At 39.2% G+C, this 22,626-nt stretch overlaps 1 protein-coding gene across 6 annotated transcripts in view; it reads right to left on the bottom strand.

Annotated features, from left to right (window-relative positions):
* The window catches only part of LOC124126830 (four and a half LIM domains protein 2-like), a 161,258-nt gene that overhangs the window by 16,192 nt on the left and 122,440 nt on the right, over window positions 1-22,626 (bottom strand). For 4 of the 6 annotated variants that reach the window (XM_048384396.1, XM_048384394.1, XM_048384393.1 and 1 more), the window contains exons 6-7: window positions 6,316-6,516; window positions 4,411-4,431 (exon numbers count right to left, since the gene is read on the bottom strand). In XM_048384396.1, the coding sequence (XP_048240353.1) occupies window positions 4,411-4,431; window positions 6,316-6,516 (222 nt within the window). Of the gene's footprint in view, window positions 1-294; window positions 307-4,410; window positions 4,432-6,315; window positions 6,517-22,626 lie in introns of all 6 variants that reach the window. The other 2 variants (XM_046490361.2, XM_046490369.2) reach the window with 2 other exon arrangements.

Consider the following 22,626-nt stretch of genomic DNA (forward strand, 5'->3'; position numbering starts at 1 on the left):
TTCAAAATATTTTGACAGATAAAGTGAATTTTTACTTTTAAAGAGCAAAAATCCATATTTCCGATATATATATTGAGATACATACGTTATGAGTTTACACACATTCAAAATTTAAATATATGGATATAGGTGTTAAATACCGATGCATATTAGTCTTCATTTAGTCTTTAATAACATTTAAGTCCATGATGTATTCAAGATGCAAGTATTTGACATGTACATGTAGAACATTTCCCTGTATCATGCCTACCTGTCTAAACTAAAATTGTCAGTGTAGATACAAACTTTACTTACATGAGTGTCCCCCTAAAATATGAAAACACAGATTATGAAAAATATTAAAACAATGCATAATTAGCTCTAACTTACTTATGTAGAGGCATGGGTAGTGATGCTACCAAGATATGCATCAGAATGGTTGCAACCCAAACTTCTGATGTATCAGATGGTACTATGACCCATCGGAAGATGTATGTGTGTATACTAGCAAGTTGTCCTTGGTACTGGAACGAGGTATACTTTTCCATATACAATGATTGATATAATACTAACAAGCAGTTCTAAGAGCAACAACTATGACTATAACTGACTGAACAGTGTATGCCATTTCATGTGATGAGGTCCAACTGGCTGCAATGAAAGTTTTTGTCGAAGCTAAACAATTCTAAAAAATGTTGGCAAAAATCTGTGTATATATTGTCCATGTATGCTCGCTTGAACAGAATACACAATAAGATATGTAATTTCAATCTTTGACCTCCCAGCCTTCACAGGTACTCTCTTTTGGTCAAGCACTACATTACTACAGACACTTTCCATACATTGCTGTCAGTGAATTACGTCACGACATACCTGATAAGGCTGGGAGACCAAAAGATTGAGATTACATATAATTATGTACCTATTTGAATTCCCCTGTTGGAATGAACACAAAAGAAGAGAACACTTAATATTTAACTCGATCAGGTTCCTGGGAAGTTTGGACTCCCTTAATAAAGTGGACCAATGGCGCCAACCATGCTCTTCATGCAATACACAGAATATGCGGCAACCTCCATAGTTAGCACAATCTGGATGTGAATCAAACTGTCAAATACCAGGGGTGCAATTGCATAATCGACAGATAGAGAGAGGTGCAATCTGTTATGTGCTGTAGTTCTGCATCATTACCAAAGCCTATAACCTTGTCGGAGTAGTGAGAGCAAGAAATGCTGAACGATCTGTTAGTTCTCCATCTTTTGTTGTGGTAGACGCTGTGTTCCATGCACCAGCATTTGGCTTCAGTTTGCAGGGTAAACACAGTCATCTCACATCGAGACAGAAATGTCATTACTGGGACATTTTCTATGACTTCAGGATTCCTGAATACTGTTTTATTAATCTAAGTATTAATATTAATAATTGATTGTATCTGTCTGTGTTGAGATGATATAATGGCAAAAATAAATTCAATAGAATTCTATTATCAGAATCTCTTAATGCCATACCGTTCCAACATAACATGTTGGTTTCTCTGTGTATAAAAGCGCCTGAAAAGAAAATTCAAGTAAAACCTAAATTCAATATTTTTGATTCCATAAACAAAAGCTAATATCTGTAACAAGTTGCTGGATCCTTATCCGTATATTTGAGATATGAGTAATATTTCATACTACCCAACCTGGTAATGTGATAAGATAGTATGACCAAGAACTGAAACAAAAATATTAGAACAATTCTTTGTGTGAACCAAAAGTATTATAACAGTTTATAACACACCGTAATCCAATGTGTTTATTCTTATAGTAACAATGATTCCATTCTCCTTATACACAAATGAAACAAGGATCAAACTAATGTAATCAAACCTAGATGGACAATGTGATGAAAGAATATCTTCATAGAAAAGGCTCCATCATGCTTAATATCCTCCAATAGCCAGAGGTATATATATATATATATATATATATATATATATATATATATATATATATATATATATGGGCGTGGAGATAGCCAGGTTAGATGTCCCGATGCTCGCTCCTCAGTACACCTTGGTGCTACCATTTATGGCTGATCCGTTCAGCAGACAACACGAGCTGAGTAAGCAGGCAGGTATTCTGTTACTGTAGACAGAGCTGCTGGATTAGGTGTACCGTGTGATAACAGTTTATATCTCCCGACTACATGTGTGTTAACATCACAACAGGGGCTACCATAAACTATCAGTTAAACACTGTCGCTCAATTCAGAGATCAGACCGACCTGGGATAATATTCTGGTTACATGACATTCTTCCGTATGAATCCTTTGACAGTTATGTGGAATGTTTCGTCATCATCATAATGTATTTCTGACTGAAATCAAAACTTGTGTATCAAGCTGCAGTGCTTACAGATTTCCAGGGGGCCGAGGTCACTGAACCCTGATGAAAAAAACAGTAACTCTTTTCTGAGCAATATGGGTCTCCTTATATTTATGATACCTTCACCCATCAATTTCTAAGGCAATGGGTCCTTTTACCATTCAGTATTGACATCAATTTAAAACTCTGAAAACTCAACAAAGTTATATACAGATCAAAATGCATGATATGTCTACTATTCATAACTACTTTCACAAGGAACAAAACGCATCAGTCACTGTAGACCTAGCCAACCAGTATTACTATTTGTATTGGAACACAAGAAATGCGGCGCTCAGGAAGGACTCTATGACACAGGGAATATATCGCTGAGTTGATGGGAAGGGAGCACCAAGGTACTGGACAGGGTGTTACACATCAGTCTAAAACATTCCTATAGCTTTACACGGGTATTTAGACCAAGTTGATGGAGATGTAAGAGGTAAGGACTATCACACACAATAAGCACCAGGAAGGCACTGGAGAGGGTGTCACACATAGGTATAAACCATACCTAGCTATAACACAGGCACTTAGGCCAGGTTGAAGGAGATGAGATGTATGGAAGATGTGGTAAGGCTCATCATACCAGTAAGCACCAAAGGATGTCACTCTTCACATAAACCATACCTACCGGTAGCTATAACATGAGGACATTAAGGCTGAGTTGATTAAGACGAGATGGATGCGGTACGGTCCAAGACACACAGTAAACACCAAGGTACCAGACAAAGTGTAACATTAAAGATTACAGTAAACCTAGCTATAACATGGGGACATTTTGGCTGAGTTGATGATGTGGAGATGGATGTGGTACGGCCCATGACACACAGTAAACACCAAGGTACCAGACAAAGTGTCACACTAAAGATTACACTATACCTAGCTATAACATGGGGACATTTTGGCTGAGTTGATGATGTGGAGATGGATGCGGTACGGCCCATGACACACAGTAAACACCAAACGGTGTCACACTTCAGTACAAACTTCCATTGACACTAGTACAGGGGTATACAAGGTTGTTGGAGATGAAAGGATGTAGACATGTGGTACCCTCTAAGTTCTACTAATGGACACTGGGGACTGTAAACCCTGTCTAAGTGTTTCTCCCAACAGAAAATGACAAAAGTCAGTGTTATACTTCCGTGTCTTAAGAACAAATATTTCCTCATGTTACAGAATAGGAATCTAATACAAAAGCTAATTGTTTCCGATTTTCCATTGTTGTACATATACTGTCTTCCTACCTCTCTAGTGGTTGTGTTCTGGTCTACTTGTTGCTTAGTTCCTGCCCAGATGGTGTCATCTCAACAACTGATTACATGGCAATATCAGAAAACCTTAGTCATAATGTGACCCTGTAATTCATAAATGGTTACCAATGAAGGTTTGGGAACTGCCTAGTCGGCACTATAGGCCAAATAGATGTTTCCTAATGTTCCATGATTTTGAAGAGGGAAAATAAATTCCTCTGACAAACTGCCACGTTCTGACTGTGAATTGTTTACATTTCTTTCCTCCCCAAATCAAACCCAGAACTATCTAACACACTGGAGACATGGAGAAGGCAACATATGTCATCCATGGCTTGTTTATTTGGGGAAGGAGATAATTTTGTAAACCACATGCTTAACTTATTATAGTTATGACATCGTACAGACACCTTACACTTATTATTTATAAAAGCATTACTTATACTCACAACCAACATAAAAAATAATGACATTTTGAAATAATTAAAAAATCTATTAAATTTGGTGAGACATCTTCAAAAAATTAATAATTGCTATGTAACTTCTATTACTGGACTGTCATTTTACATTGGGAGAAACAAGGGAGCTTTACATTTGGAAGCAGTGTGACAGCAGGTGCTTGTTCTGACAGCTCTGCACACTACATGTTCTATGGTATTCCGTTATCTGTACACTCCAGTGCAGCACATAATGCTATTGTATTCTCCACACAGGGCAGCAATTATCTCTGGTTAAGAGAAGGGACTGTTTGGGTCTGGAAAGTTTACTCACTGGTTTTGCGATCCGGATAGACTGAAAAGTGCAAATGCAACAAAACCGAAATGAAATGAGTTTGAAATAGTTTGAACAGAAGTGCTGCCTGAAAACAAACAGGAAAGAAACAAAACAAAATAAGTAAAGATTATAACAAAAACAAGACTGTCAGACTGATATGGTTTTGAATTCCATGAATTGTTGTATTCCAAATCTTTCACCTTTGTCACAAAGACCTGGATTCACCTAGAAGACGAACCTGAGCTTAAAGCAAGAAAATCTCCACTTTATTTTGCCAGGGTCCAGTATTACAATATTAAAAGACAACCCCTTGCTGAGTTACCTCCCCTTTGGTCTCAATCCAACAACTATATATAAATTATATACAACCACCAGTTCTGTTATATGTCCAAGCTGTGTTTCATCTTGGAATCGTAAGCGGTTCAAAACATAAACACAAGGCTTCTTCCACAAGAATGTGTCAATATGATGTGAATGTGTCACTTCATTAGCACCAAAATAAGGCTTGCCTTCAAATGGTATCTACCAATATAATGTTTTCAACTGGGAACTCAATAGTGTTGTTTGTTCTGTGTCTCAAAACAGATATTGACAAAGGGGCATAAATATTTTTCAGCACCAAAATCTTCAGATAAACTCTTGCTCTTATGTAAAGATATAGGAGTTGACTTGCTTACCTTGGAGTGAGTGAGTGAGTGAGTGAGTATGGTTTTACGCCGCTTTTGGCAATATTCCAGCAATATCACAGCGGGGCTTCACACATTGTACCCATGTTTGGAATCGAACCCAGGTCTTTGGCGTGACTAACGAATGCTTTAACCACTAGGCTACCCGACTGCCCCTGCTTACCTTGGAAGCATGGCTTTTTTCCCACCATGTGGAAATATATTCCTATGCCAAACGCACTGAACTTCCTGACCCTACAGCAATGATAAAGCCTGTCTTAGTTTCTCATCTAATTACTTTATTGGACGCTATAATCCAAGTGCAGATTGAAATTATTCTTCATTTTCTGATGTTCAAATGATTATGATTTCAGGTAGATTAGAGTCATTTTGTAAGTGTACTTACAAAAAAAGTAAACACTACTTGTCAATATACAAAATGCCATACCCTGTATAACAGGTAAACCTTTGACATTCAAAATTGTGATCAAGCCCTCTCAAAAGAACTAAGGCCCAGTTTGAAAGACGATCTGTTCACCTGCGATGAGATGTTTACCTTTCGACCTACAAGCCTATCCAGATCCCCGTTGTTATTTCCGACATCAGAGAGTCTGAGGGTCACATGTAGGTGCTTCAAGGTGACACCAAGTTGTGAAGTCTGCTGGCAGTTTACTTACAGGCAGACAGGAAGACAGGTGTGAGAAGGCCCAGGTTTAGCACATGCAGGTGAAAACGTGATGTAACTTCAAAGTTGATGTACTCAATGTTGGGCAATTGTTTATAAACTCTTCCACAACAGAATTTGTTGGTATTGCCTCATATCTATGACGTGAAAAATATTTTGTTTATTGGCAATAAAAATGACTGACTTATGATGATTTAAAGTAATGCTTCAATGCCTGTTGAATAGGAAGCTTCTATATGCAATGTGTCAATCTACGCCCTCGTCACAGCCTATGTTGATGAATAGGAAGCTTCTATATGCAATGTGTCAATCTACACCCTAGTCACAGCCTATGTTGTTGAGTAGGAAGCTTCTATATGCATTATCTCAATCTACGCCCAAGTCACAGCCTATGTTGTTGAATAGGGAGCTTCTACAAATGCATTCTCTCAATCCATGTCCTGTGCTGTTGTACAGTAAGTTTCCATATGATACAGATACCATCTGATCCATGTTCAAGAACTACTTCATCCAACAAATACACCATCCCACTGCCTGTGCCATGGCGCCTACCTTGTAGTCGGGTCCGATGGGCTTGCTGCACTCCACACAGTTGTGTGCGAAGAGCTGCTGGTAGCAGGGGATGCAGTAGGGGTGCTCCTCCTTCAGAATGTAGCGGCAGGCCACCAGCTGCTTGTCACAGTTCCAGCAGGCCAGGTGGTCAGTGTGGTAGTTCTGATCCATGGCCTTGGTGTACTCGCCAGAAAATATCAACTGAAAAATAGGAACGTTCCGTTATAATTTAATAGCAATCACTTCATAAAAATTGCCATGGTGGTCCACATTTTCTTTAAAACAAATTATGTTGCTAAACCTTTCAAAACAGCCATAGTTTTCAAAATATACATCTTGTCACTCATACAACAAAGATGACAATAATTCGGGTTGCTACAGTCCAAATGCTTCTTCCCATCCACTTTCTCCCTACACCAATGGCATGGTGATGTTACATTATTTCTCTAATGATATCTTAAGCTATCAGGCAGTTCTGAAATCTATTTCAATCCAGTGGTCTTCAATTGCAAAGCACTGACACCATATTGCACAAGTCCCTCTTTCTAACATTATCACCAATACATTTGTAATTGAAGCTTTTCTTGGCTGCATGTGTTGTCATGGTAGCAAAGAGAACACATTTGTTAACTTCTTCCTTCCAGACATGTGAGTCAGTGCAAGTGACACTACTGCTTGATGCTCTAGAGCAAGTGAGTGAGTTGGGTCTAATGCCACTATAAACAGTAGTCCAGTAATTCAGAGCATGTCGGCTTAATGTGGGAAGAAAGCCCAAAGTGATGCAAGTCTCAGATATTACCACTTCGGTGAAACCCACAAGCACGGGTGTGGTGCTGACAAACCTAGAATCTGCGTGAACCGGGATTCAAACCCATGATCATAGGTTCCTTGTGTGTCCAAGGGATGCAACTCTGTTGGTACTATAGACACTGGCACAACCGTTAAGGCACAATCAGAAGGTCAGAGAACCCTTCTGTCTCATCCAGTACAAAAACTTGTACAAAATGTCCTACTGTCCAACAAATGGGACTCACTAATGTTGTTTACTGTTTACACTGACAAAATGGCTTCTATCCCTGATGACAGAATAATGATAAAGCCAGTCCCCAGCTGTGAAACACACCACACATCTCTATCATAACTATGTCCTCCACTATGTTTCTGGGTACAATAAAATCCCAACCTCCAAAACTGGACACTTGCATGTCATGAATCGCTCTGCATTTTACCTGTGCACATCCAACCTTTGATGCCAAACCAGATCCATCACTTCATGCACAACATATTTGATATAAACAACCATGTGCCCCTCCAGGAGATTAGGGAAATGTCAGCGCCAAAATCGTAAATTGTTCCCATTACATCATGCAGAGGCAAATCAATTCCAGGATGAGCTGTATCGACCCTGGGAACAGCAACTGTTGCCTTATCGCCCATATGGTGTGGAATATGTGGTACACAGGATATATTTGTGGTTTGTATATCATAAATATACCACCAGTTCTTAAGGGTACATATAGGTGTGGAAAATATAAATATATATGAAATGTCTTGTATATCACCATCAGTTCTTAAAGGCACATACCAGTGTACTATGTCGATAGGAAATGTCTGGTATATCACCACCTGTTCTTAAAGGCACATACCAGTGTAGTAGGTATGATAGGAAGTGTCTTGTACATCACCGCCAGTTCTCAAAGGCACTCTTTGTCGACCAATGTCTTATGTATCATAGGATATGTTTGTAGTATATGTTGCACATAAACCGACTTGTTCTTAAAGGCATTCTTTGGATATCAATACATAAATTCCAGCACTTTAAGATAATATTATCTTTTCCTGTTGTTTTTTACCTGCACGGTTAGTCATGGTTAAAATTATGTAGCCTGGATTCACATCAAAACACTACGAAATGTTCTGAACACTTATATCCTTAACATTGGATTAAGGTGAGGTGAAATTGGGTTTAACGTCATGTCCAAGATTATTGCACTTACATAGCGACATGCATGTGTGCGTGTGTACGTGCGTGTGTGCCAATTTTATAGTGCTAGCCCACACAGATACCATGCTGCAGTTTAACATGAATACCCCACTCAGACACAGTATACTGACTCCAAGCTGATCAGTCCTTGTTTTAGCCCCTTAATGCCGAGCATCAGACAGGGTAACAACAAGTACCATCTTTGAACGTCTTTTGGTATGATGCATCCAGGGATCGAACCCTGGACCTTCCGCTCTTTGGGCGGATGCTCTACGACTAGACCATGGAGGCTGTCCATTGGATTAAGGACAGCCATAGTGCTACGATTGTGTTCTGTATTAAATGGTATAGGACTACTCCCATGGAAGCTTCAACCACAGATATGACTGTCAGTTAGAAAAGTCTAAAACCTAAGGATCAGTTCCAGAAGCAGTTTCACAATGAAGTCTTTAAATTCTGAACATCCATCTTGCAAAAGGTATTGATTTAATTACTGTGTAATATGTCGAGCTATTATTCAACTACTAATTCTGGGTATCATAGCCACAAGTGTGTGTGAGTGAGTGAATAGTGACACAAATTGGCCAGTTGACATGTCATAACAACTGCTTCTCATTACATGACTCTTACAACAAGCGTGGAGTACTGGGGACCAATTCTGCCTCAGAATCCCTATAAGAGTTTTGTTTGTATATTGAACCTGACCTGTATACCACCATAGAGCCTTCTTCATCTTCCACAGAGATTTGGCTGATTAAGCTTGATACCCAATACACATAAACAACACAAATCCATGATACCAGAACCATAAACACAGAAACAGATACAGGAGCTGATCACTCAAACTTGCCTCCATGGATCACAAAATTATCTAGAGAGATTAACATATTTCCCCTAATGGCCGCCAGACCTCCAATACACACCGGCCTCTTATTGGCACCAGGCCATACACTGTCCAAAATATAGAAGACGGGGCCTCTGCAAGACCGTTTCCTGCAAATGTATCCTTTATATGGCTGTAGAACTTGGGTTTGGGTAAGGTAGTTAGTTGCCAGTGTGCCTTCATAAAACTACATAGACATCAGGCCTCTGAAGACGCCAGGTCTTGCTAAAACTGATAGACACCCGGGTGTCTAATAGAGGAAATATGGTTATAATATAAACTGTCAAGCATACATGCATGTACACATCTTAACTGCAAACACATATAAATAAAACAAATAGCCCCTATATTGTAAATGTGACAATGTAAATAGCATAAATCAGCCAAGTGTGACATGTAGCAGATAAGAATGCAAGATCATGATGTACTGCTACCTGGTGGTGCCAATGATGTTTGTCTGATATGAAGCATGGCCAAGAAAACAAACACATACATCGAGAAGATATCATGGCAATAACATGCAACACTGATGCCAAAGCTCCACTTGGAGTGAGTGAGTGAGTGAGTGAGTGAGTGAGTGAGTGATAGAAAACCCTTCCATCAATTTTATTGGGCCCGTTTTCACAAATTGTTCCTCACTCTACAACTGTCCTAAGTGCATGTTAAATTATAGGCATAGTCTAACATTAAGTCCATATAATAAAGTTGTCCTATTCAAAATATATATATCTACAAAATAAAAACTGAAAACCAGATGCTTCCCAGAACAATGCCTACGAGCCGACGTAATCTCGACTTGCCTAATATTTCTTGACTTGAATTAGATTCACTTTTAATTTATTCTCTAGGGTCTGGGAGACAGACTGATCCATGCTATTAGGGTATGATCACACAATTAGCCAGATCACAGCCCTCATTTTTCAGTGGTCACCAAATGAAATATTATTCATACCTAAAGCCATTGCGTTCACCCGATGACAAGCATGGGATACTTAGGACCTATTCCAAGCATGATTTGTCAGGAGCATCAGATAAAGGGAATGCTGTTTGGGTTATGTACTGTATGAAAATGTGACTCATAATAGAAGATCAATGAGTGTCTTGTGTTCAGCATCTCTCTATCCATTAGGTCATGGCTGCTAACAGTGTGCCTGGGGTTGGCAGACGTTGGCCAACATGGTTGGCGTGATCCATGCATGCACCTAGTGTCATACTCTATCCATTAGGTCATGGCTGCTTACAGTGTGTCCTTGTGTCTGGAGTAGGCAGACGAGGGTCAATACAGTGCATTGATCATGCATGCACCTTGTGTCATACTCTATCCATAAGGTCATGGCTGCTTACAGTGTGTCCTTGTGTCTGGAGTAGGCAGACGAGGGTCAATACAGTGCATGTGATCATGCATGCACCTTGTGTCATACTCTATCCATTAGGTCATGGCTGCTTACAGTGTGTCCTTGTGTCTGGAGTAGGCAGAAGAGGGCCAATACAGTGGATGTGATCATGCATGCACCTTGTGTCATACTCTATCCAATAGGTCACACACTAATACAGCCAGGTATTGCATTTCTTTTCAGGCAATCACCTTTCCACACACTACCTTGCATGCCTTATTTTGGGACTCATCTAGGGAAGTATAGCCCGTAATTGAACAGGGGAGACCTATTATTTGTAATAATGGTATATATACCATGCATATATACCATGCATCAAAATATGATTAAACAGAATGAAACATTATATATATATTGTGTATAATTTTACAGAACACTAAATGATATAGAGTGTAATACCAGCATAGTCATCAGTCATACAACTCTGTTACACCAAATAACAAGATACCACAATTAAGGTCACATACAACCACTAAGATAGTCTGCTACTCTGACTGTAATTAATTCATTTCAGGAATAGTAGTTTTACCCACAAAACGTGTTAAATACAAGTCCAAAATGTTGACTTCAAGGTATCCTTAGGGTATCTACCCTTGACATTTAAGCATGGCAGAAGACACACAGAAAAAGTTCAACCTGCTTGTAGCAATGTTTACCTTCTAATCCTCTGTAAGATGTCAGATATTTGCCAGGAATGACAGCCAAAATTGAATCCTGCCTTAGTCGAGGCTAGTAATGTCCAATGTGACCAGACGCAGGCTAATAATGATCTACTGCCATCTAATGAACATGCCACTTTACCAACTGTTACACAATAGATGGATAGAGTTTCACAGCGCTCTATATTACATACAAGGGCATTATTGGAGTCATCTCTACTTCACTGTCTTCCTGTAGCAACTGCTTGGGCAATATTGGTCATTATACATATATAGTATTGACGTGGTTAAAGCTGTTGTATATCACATTCAAGGCCACATATACTGGATTGTATTTGATAAACTAAATATAAGGGGAAAATGAAGATTTACACACAAATGAAATTATTCTTTATTCTGTTATCTTCATTAAAATTCTATGTAAAGGTAGAATGATGCTTTGATCAAGACTTTATGTTGCATTTAACAATATTGCAACCATTTATAGAGGGAGAACCAAGAATTAGCAGAAAATCAAACCCAGACCAGCTGTCTGACGAAACAAACACATTAACTGCCTGGCTACCCAGAAGGCCTATGGTAGTAGAGACTTGAATAAAGAGCTTGAATGGATTCACCTTATACTTACTTACTTGGTATGCCAAGTTGACTTTATAGAACTGACATTTCATTTCATCAACCTCTACTGAGACCAACTACTGGGATGGATGGCCTGTGACCTTGACTTATGCAAGTCCCAGTCATGGGGTGTATTGGAAGACATCCTATGCATGTATCTTATAACGTATCTTGTATCTCTTTGGAAACAACCTTGTTATTCACTGAAAACAAGCTATGTGTGTTTGGTTTGTGTGTGGTTTTTTTTGTTTTTTTTAAGGGCTGTGGGTTTTTGTAGGTGGGTGTTGTCATGGAAAGAAACAGGGTACCTCTACTGCATTGCTGGTCTAAAGAATCGACTACTGTAGATGAGAATGTGATTGTGTACCATCGTACCCCGATAAAGTTGATCATTACTCCATATTTCAGTCACTGGTTTGCTTGCTCCAGATTGATATATTAACAGGCTGTTGTGATATAGCTAGACTATTGCTGACAATGTTAAACAGCATTCACTCCACTCATTGGGAGACACACGTTTTATTTTTCGTTTCACTGGTCTGCTGCCCCTACTGAAAAACAGCCCCTCCACAAAATGAATTAAACATAAATATTTATTATTATTATGTCTTCGCCTAGTAATATAGACCCTCTTATACAATAATAAATGAAAGATATAAATTCCATGTCTACATCACTTATAATCAGTGATTCAAGAAGCCAGCTGCAGTTTTAACTCCAAGGCAGAATGACTTTAATATAAATAAATAACTGATGTAGCTATTTATTTATATTCTTATTTCGATCAACCGTATGGAAAAGCTGGAATATATCCCTGAAACACTGGAGTTATCAATAAGTGTTATGCGTGAGTGGGTGTGTTGGGTTTCATGACAACAGTATTTCGGGTACATATATTATGTCAGCTTAATACTCTTCACTTGGATGTAGTCGTTGGTTGGTTTGATGTTTAGCACTCAGCAATATTCCAGCTATATGACGGCGGTCTGTAAATAATCGAGTCTGGACAGGACAATCCAGTGATTAATATCATGAGCATCGATCCACGCAATTGGGATCGATGACATGAATCAACCAAGTCAGCCAGCCTGACCACCCGATCCCGTTAGTCGCCTCTTACTGGATGTAGTCACTCTAGCTTGATGGCAGTGTAAGAATCTGTAACATCACAGATGTTGCTATGTGCAATAAGCCAGAAGTTGTTATCCATAATGTTGTACGTCTTCTTATCTAATGTGAGAGGAAAGCCCAAAGTGCCACAGGTCATAGGCATCTACCACATCAGGTGTGGTGCTGACATAACAAATTATCGTTGTAAGAAAAAGCCTACTCTTTTTCTAGACCAAAGATAAGTATTTCCCACTCTAGTTTTAACAAGCACACAATACTCTTATACAAATTCTTTTAATGCCCAGAGTTTAAGAACATCGAACCTAAAACTATGGCGGCAAAACAAAGATTACAAAAAACAATGATCTCCACCTATACCTTAAAATAAAAAACTATCAATCCTTCTTTTCTTCTTCTTACATGACTCACTACCTGGTAGTCTTCAGTTTCAGAATAACTTGAAACCTGCCTAACCTCATTACTAAAGAGGCATGCCCCCTCCCTGGAGAAATAACAGGCTGTTTACTTAGGGAGAAATATTAGAAGTAGATCAGGTCCTGTCTGCCAACAGCTAATTAGGCATTCACATTATCTATGTTTCTACGCATGATTATAGGTGTGGGATGGAATGCTCGAAATGTAAAAAATGACATTGATGAATTGAATATTTATTTATCCATGTAAATGTCTTCCTATGTCTTTGCATAAGTCCCCTGCACTTCCTTGTACAGGGAGTTGAACATATCCATGTAACTCAAGGCTTACATTTCATCTTCAAAACCATTAATACAATTACTATATGCACATGTTACTCAGTGCTCAACATGACTTGTGTTATTAATGTCCATGTTCTTTCCATTATTATGAATATATGTTTGCAATGATTGTCTCCATATCCTTGTTTGTACCATTGTTTTGTTTTTCCATCATTGTGATGCTGAAACTGTTCCTAAATGGAATATCAATGCAATAAATAAAGTAAATCGGCTTAATGACGTTTTGAGCAGTATTTCAGTTACTGTAGTCGACGTAATAAGCGCCCAGGGCGCTCTCAAAATTAGAAATAGTGGGCTCTTATTTTGGTGAAAAAAAACAGAGTTAAAAGATAAATTTCGTGGTTTATGCTGACAGCCTGAAATGTTTATATACGAGATATATATTTTTCCAAAATTTAATTGCCCATAATTAAGGGTGCATATAACACACGAGTGTGTATTATACCCGAATAAATAAGTCTTGTGTACATTGATCAATCGGAAGGGGTGCTAATTGGGATTGTTCACTAGCCAATATCTTAGCCCTGGGCGCTTATTAGAGCGGGGCGCTTATTACATCGAATACGGTATATCATGGCATGTCAGCTTAACGTAGGAGGAAAGCCTGAAATGATGCAGATCTGAGATGTTTACCACCAAAGGAAGAAGAATGGGACTACAATTTGCTTGTTCAGCACCTTCTGGTACTATGTAATGTTATTAAGTTTACTGACTGTTAAATGAAGATCATGTATATTGCATTTAATCATTTGCTTGTGTCATTAGTTTATTATTTGTGTTTGATAATTGACCCAAGCCCTGTTTGCTTCCACCGCCATCTTGACATATTGAAACAAAAACCTCAAAATCAAGAACTGAATGTGGTCATGCCAAAGTGTGGGTGCGTGAGTGAGTGAATGTTGTTGTATAGCCACAGCCATCTGTATTCAAGTTACATCACTGTAGTGAGTGAGTTTGGTTTTACCCCACTTTAGCAATATTCCAGCAATATCACATGGGGGTACACCAGAAATGGGCTTCACACATTGTACCCATGTGGGGAATCAAACCCGGGTCTTCAGCGCGATGAGCGAACGCTTTAACCACCAGGCTACCCCACCGCCTCTTTACATCACTGTAAGGCTGACTGGACACAGTAGTTGACAGCATCGATATGCTCCTATGTTGGGGTATGATGACACACCATATAAGGTCACATTAAAACTACCCGATTCTCATGTCAGTTGGATCTAGCATTAGGTGCTGATGACTATTTTGTCCCCAGTGAGCTAATCAAATCTATGGTATCAAAGATGTGATTACAATTCACAGAAGGGCACATTTTATACATCATAACAATTTCACATTAATTATCAGAAGTGAGCAGTAGTGACGAAGTAATAGAAATCTCATTATCCAGTAGCATGTCGATTAGTTCCAGCTGTGTGCGTGTTATGAAATATGAAGCTATTGCCGTACTTTCCATAAGATAGTCTGATACCCTTGCTCTACGAGCTAAATATCCTGCACAGAGGTTATCCTGGTTGAAACATGGCCACTTGCACGTGATAAACTAAATGTTCATACACTGCATCAGTGATACCGTAGTTTGTTTTTCTTCTAATATCCCGAAAAGCAAAAGATTTCTTTATCAGTCTAATGGCTGTTTTGCTTCCTTCTAAGCAAGAAGACTTATTATGAGCTTCAATGCATTTTCAGACATTTGAATTTCTTGTTTTCATGGAACTGAAAAATTGTCAGAATATATTACTACAGTCAGAAATATGTCAGCATTGATCAAATATGCCATGACGTCCTCCAACTGTTGAGTCTCTGAAACTGTCATGTGACTTTGAAACTGTCATGTGATCCAGAAACTGTCATGTGACCCTGAACCTGTCGTGTGGCCCTGAAATCCTACAGTTCATTCAACATGTAATAATGACACTGTATTCTGAATGTAACAAGGCTGCCTGACACCCATGACAAACTGTCATATCTGCATTAGTATTTTGAGATGTCTAAACAAGCTGACACAGCAGTGACTACATTCCTTGCCCTCTGCAGTGACGACATCACTGAAAGTTTAAAGCCCTCAGTTCAGTATGCTTTTGCACTGGGCACAAGGCTGTGAAACAAAAAGCCTCCTTCCTGTAGCACTTAGATGGCCAGATGACTAAACACTTTCATATAGCATAACAACAAACACCTTGCAGAAAACAATCAAACATTTCTTAATAAAACCAAAAGATGTTAATTCTGAAGAAAGAAAAATCAACTTTGTGTTAACCACTGAAGTTCAACCTTTTGTATGTTTTACTTAATGGAAAAAAAATACTTCAGTGAAGCTCATTTCTTTGATATCAAGTAATAATAACTCGTAATGTAATGAGTGAGTGAGTGAGTGAGTAAGTGAGTGAGTGAGCAAGCGAGAGCGAGTGCATATGGTTTTACGCTGCTTTTAGCAATATTTCAGCAATATCCAGAGTGGTGAACAACAGAAATGGACTTCACAGATTGTCCACATGTGTGGAATCAAACCTGGGTTTTTTGCATGATGAGCAAATGCTTTAATCACTAGACTACCCCACCGCCCCTGAATGACATCAATGCGCTAATGATTGTACATAGAGTAATACTGTACACTGACTGCATGACTGTACACTGCCTACATGTGGGAATAATCTGCTTGCCTACTTATTGTTTATGAAACTCGACACAACCACAACACAGCATGCATGCTAAATGGCATTCTCTTATAACGCTGGGCTTTCAAGCATGAAGTGTTTACAGTGCTATCACTGGATCTCTCAATTATGCACTGGCATGTACAATAATTCTTGGTCAGAAGTCAGGTAATCCCTTGCATGGTTTTTGTCCAAGTTGAACTCATGTATGACTATCGTAACTCTTATACTTTAACATACCCTGGTACACTTAGGACTGGCACTGAGCTATAACTATCGTAACTCTTATACTTTAACATACACTTAGGACTGGCACTGAGCTATAACTATCGTAACTCTTATACTTTAACATACACTTAGGACTTGCACTTAGCTACAACTATCGTAACTCTTATACCTTAACATACACTTAGGACAGGTGTAGAGGTACAACTATCGTAACTCTTATACTTTAACATACACTTAGGACTGGCACTGAGCTATAACTATCGTAAGTCTTATACCTTAACATACACTTAGGACAGGTGTAGAGCTACAGCTATCGTAACTCTTATACTTTAACATACACTTAGGACAGGTGTAGAGCTACAACTATCGTAACTCTTATACTTTAACAAACACTTAGGACAGGTGTAGAGCTACAACTATCGTAACTGTCATAGCGACTGATTTACGACATCCATTGTCTGAAGAACATTTGATTGCAAAGGCTCATTACCCTGGAGCCATGACATCTATATGCCTTGAAACACTTAATTGCTGTTATTTATTAGATGCTAATCCTATTTGTTAATCCCCATTTTTGTGTACATCGACCGTCTGCCATCCTGAACAGGATGTGCAAGTATGTCACTGATGATTTACTGTTTACATTTATATTTATTACTTACTAAATGTCAGGTGACCTTGGCTATATAAGCCTTGGTCCAGAAAGGAGAAAAAAAGGTCTTACCCTTAGCCTAGCTAGGGTTAGGCTGGGTGCTCCGGGGCACCTAGACACCAACCACTACCACCATGTGCTGACTTGGCACATAGTGTCATTTGTATGTATCTATCTACATGTATAAAGTAAAACTGTATATACTGCAAGCCATCGTCTCCAAGTTGTCACTTCCTACTGAGAACCATACGTCGGCCTCTTGCATATACGAGTATGCAAATTGTTCATTAATCAACGTCAGACCGACATGCGTTGATAATTTGGTGGAGCTATCGGGTAATACAGACTTCTTAGTCTGTCCTTTCCTGTACCTCTTTGCAGCATGGCATATGGTTCACAAAACTGTAGGAAGTGACAGTCTCTTATTAAAAGGATATACAACCTTCCTGGGGGCCAATCACCAAGAACGAAGAAATGGCCTTTAACAAGATTGAAGAAAGAACAAGAACCTCTCCAATCAAGAACAAGTTCTCCGATCCCAAACCTTCCCTGCTCGAATATCTTAGCAACACTGCTAAGACTTCCCCTTCAAGATGTGGTTCCTGCACATGACCTAAGAAAAGAAGTATACACGCCTATCCCACAGACACCCGACCCCAGCCATCTTCATGCAGACCCTGCACAATACAGAAACCGCCTCACGGGCACCTACAAGATGGACACTGTGTACAAGATATCTCATTGGGACTTACTAATTTGTGTTTACTTACATGGACTCAATCAAGGATATATATTGTGTGACTGTTGAAAAGTGCAACCAGGTATGTTTAATCAAAGCCAGTATATTAATGCCAAAATGTGTCTTTCCAAAATTCAGTTTTGTATGTGTGCAATATACTCCAAATTACATCTTTAGTCAAGCTAGATCTTTGAAGTTATTGTGTAGGGAATCTTTTAAATGTCTCCAGGCCACGCCAGACATATAGTTGCAGCTAGGGCCCAGACAAACCTAAGCTGTAGGGTTATCGAGTCACACCTCTAAGCTCAACTCGTAATTTCAAAAATCTAAACGACAAAATTTGTCATTTGTTACAAGTAATTAATGTGCACAGTTTGGTACAAAATTAAAATGTATTGTCTAGGACTTTGAATTCAGATTAGGGATATTCTTGAGTCAGCCACCCCCACACATATGTTTATTGTATGTCAGTATTAAGTAATTAACAGCACAGCAGTATTCAGCATTTCAGAGTTTTGATGTCGGAATTAAGGATTTTTTTCTTGGGCATCGCACCCACAATATCTGGGCAAGCTCCGTCAAAGACACGGGAAGAGCACCCATTGTACTTAAAAGGGCAATAGTACCCACAAGTACCGTTTGAGTCACGCGGTAAAGCTAGACTCCTGGTTTCAAATTTCTTTATGCGAAATATTTGCGGAGATGTTTAATTTGTACTTTTTATGACATTACTCATTATCATTATTCGGTACTGAGTCGCACCGCCAAGCCAGACTCCTGAATTCAAAGAACCTTCAGTGATATATTTATTGAATCTGTGCAAAGCAGTAATTACCTTGTAGTGAAATTGCACATTATAAAGATCACTTGGTTAGTTTTCAAACTGGCACTAATTCAAATTGGCTAGATGATCACTTTCATACCGTCATTGCATAGATATATTTGTTGCATAAGGATTTCATATAACTGATTTTGATCACATTTGCATGGTTGTTTTCCTTGGTGAAAAAGTTCACACATATCAATTTGGACTCATGTAAGCTTGGGGTCCAAGCTTCACGTGACGGAGGGAAGTTGTCATAGCGACTGATTTACGACATCCATTGTCTGAAGAACATTTGATTGCAAAGGCTCATTACCCTGGAGCCATGACATCTATATGCCTTGAAACACTTAATTGCTGTTATTTATTAGATGCTAATCCTATTTGTTAATCCCCATTTATGTGTACATCGACCGTCTGCCATCCTGAACAGGATGTGCAAGTATGTCACTGATGATTTACTGTTTACATTTATATTTATTACTTACTAAATGTCAGGTGACCTTGGCTATATAAGCCTTGGTCCAGAAAGGAGAAAAAAAGGTCTTACCCTTAGCCTAGCTAGGGTTAGGCTGGGTGCTCCGGGGCACCTAGACACCAACCACTACCACCATGTGCTGACTTGGCACATAGTGTCATTTGTATGTATCTATCTACATGTATAAAGTAAAACTGTATATACTGCAAGCCATCGTCTCCAAGTTGTCACTTCCTACTGAGAACCATACGTCGGCCTCTTGCATATACGAGTATGCAAATTGTTCATTAATCAACGTCAGACCGACATGCGTTGATAATTTGGTGGAGCTATCGGGTAATACAGACTTCTTAGTCTGTCCTTTCCTGTACCTCTTTGCAGCATGGCATATGGTTCACAAAACTGTAGGAAGTGACAGTCTCTTATTAAAAGGATATACAACCTTCCTGGGGGCCAATCACCAAGAACGAAGAAATGGCCTTTAACAAGATTGAAGAAAGAACAAGAACCTCTCCAATCAAGAACAAGTTCTCCGATCCCAAACCTTCCCTGCTCGAATATCTTAGCAACACTGCTAAGACTTCCCCTTCAAGATGTGGTTCCTGCACATGACCTAAGAAAAGAAGTATACACGCCTATCCCACAGACACCCGACCCCAGCCATCTTCATGCAGACCCTGCACAATACAGAAACCGCCTCACGGGCACCTACAAGATGGACACTGTGTACAAGATATCTCATTGGGACTTACTAATTTGTGTTTACTTACATGGACTCAATCAAGGATATATATTGTGTGACTGTTGAAAAGTGCAACCAGGTATGTTTAATCAAAGCCAGTATATTAATGCCAAAATGTGTCTTTCCAAAATTCAGTTTTGTATGTGTGCAATATACTCCAAATTACATCTTTAGTCAAGCTAGATCTTTGAAGTTATTGTGTAGGGAATCTTTTAATTGTCTCCAGGCCACGCCAGACATATAGTTGCAGCTAGGGCCCAGACAAACCTAAGCTGTAGGGTTATCGAGTCACACCTCTAAGCTCGACTCGTAATTTCAAAAATCTAAACGACAAAATTTGTCATTTGTTACAAGTAATTAATGTGCACAGTTTGGTACAAAATTAAAATGTATTGTCTAGGACTTTGAATTCAGATTAGGGATATTCTTGAGTCAGCCACCCCCACACATATGTTTATTGTATGTCAGTATTAAGTAATTAACAGCACAGCAGTATTCAGCATTTCAGAGTTTTGATGTCGGAATTAAGGATTTTTTTCTTGGGCATCGCACCCACAATATCTGGGCAAGCTCCGTCAAAGACACGGGAAGAGCACCCATTGTACTTAAAAGGGCAATAGTACCCACAAGTACCGTTTGAGTCACGCGGTAAAGCTAGACTCCTGGTTTCAAATTTCTTTATGCGAAATATTTGCTGAGATGTTTAATTTGTACTTTTTATGACATTACTCATTATCATTATTCGGTACTGAGTCGCACCGCCAAGCCAGACTCCTGAATTCAAAGAACCTTCAGTGATATATTTATTGAATCTGTGCAAAGCAGTAATTACCTTGTAGTGAAATTGCACATTATAAAGATCACTTGGTTAGTTTTCAAACTGGCACTAATTCAAATTGGCTAGATGATCACTTTCATACCGTCATTGCATAGATATATTTGTTGCATAAGGATTTCATATAACTGATTTTGATCACATTTGCATGGTTGTTTTCCTTGGTGAAAACGTTCACACATATCAATTTGGACTCATGTAAGCTTGGGGTCCAAGCTTCACGTGACGGAGGGAAGTTGTCATAGCGACTGATTTACGACATCCATTGTCTGAAGAACATTTGATTGCAAAGGCTCATTACCCTGGAGCCATGACATCTATATGCCTTGAAACACTTAATTGCTGTTATTTAATAGATGCTAATCCTATTTGTTAATCCCCATTTATGTGTACATCGACCGTCTGCCATCCTGAACAGGATGTGCAAGTATGTCACTGATGATTTACTGTTTACATTTATATTTATTACTTACTAAATGTCAGGTGACCTTGGCTATATAAGCCTTGGTCCAGAAAGGAGAAAAAAAGGTCTTACCCTTAGCCTAGCTAGGGTTAGGCTGGGTGCTCCGGGGCACCTAGACACCAACCACTACCACCATGTGCTGACTTGGCACATAGTGTCATTTGTATGTATCTATCTACATGTATAAAGTAAAACTGTATATACTGCAAGCCATCGTCTCCAAGTTGTCACTTCCTACTGAGAACCATACGTCGGCCTCTTGCATATACGAGTATGCAAATTGTTCATTAATCAACGTCAGACCGACACGCGTTGATATAACTCTTATACTTTAACAAACACTTAGGACTGGCACTGAGCTACAACTATCGTAACTCTTATACTTTAACAAACACTTAGGACTGGCATGGAGCTACAACTATCGTAACTCTTATACTTTAACATGCACTTAGGGCTGGCATGGAGCTACAACTATCGTAACTCTTATACTTTAACATGCACTTAGGACTGGCATGGAGCTACAACTATCGTAACTCTTATACTTTAACATGCACTTAGGACTGGCACTGAGCTACAACTATCGTAACTCTTATACTTTAACAAACACTTAGGACAGGTGTAGAGCTACAACTATCGTAACTCTTATACTTTAACAAACACTTAGGACTGGCATGGAGCTACAACTATTTATAATTCCTGGACTTAGAGCTAGGATCACTTTGCGAAACGGGGCCCTAATCTACAAATTGGTGAGAGTGTTTTCCGCAACTACTGGCACTGCTGCAGCAACACACAACATCCAGCAAATGCCAGCCAAACATGCAGAAGGTGGTTTCACAACCTTTTCCCATGTGGAGAATGTAACTCTTTGTTAAACAGAACATTGTGCATGTTATTCCTGGTATTTAATTTTGACTTGGACAAAAGAAACCACATCTGCCACCATGTGAGTTTGTTGATGCACCTGAAGCCTTTGCACCTACTCTCAAGGTAGACATGGCCACTTAGGCGTTGGAGAAGGAGAACAGCATTGGCTGCGGCCTGTTGGATACATCATGATGGTGAGTGACGACTGATGAGCCACCATCAGCTTCTGATGTCCAGGTAATCCCCTACAGGTCGTCATCTCCTTACAGGGGAATCCCTTAATCTCGGGGCTATCTTTCCTACACCGTTAAATCTCTACAGTATATCTGCTACACTGAAGTATGGCCATTGTCAAAACATCAGACACAAACATATCACACACATGTGAAGAATT

This window comes from Haliotis rufescens, unplaced genomic scaffold, assembly GCF_023055435.1.
Source record: "Haliotis rufescens isolate VD_foot unplaced genomic scaffold, xgHalRufe1.0.p SCAF_5, whole genome shotgun sequence".
Lineage (NCBI taxonomy): Eukaryota > Metazoa > Mollusca > Gastropoda > Lepetellida > Haliotidae > Haliotis > Haliotis rufescens.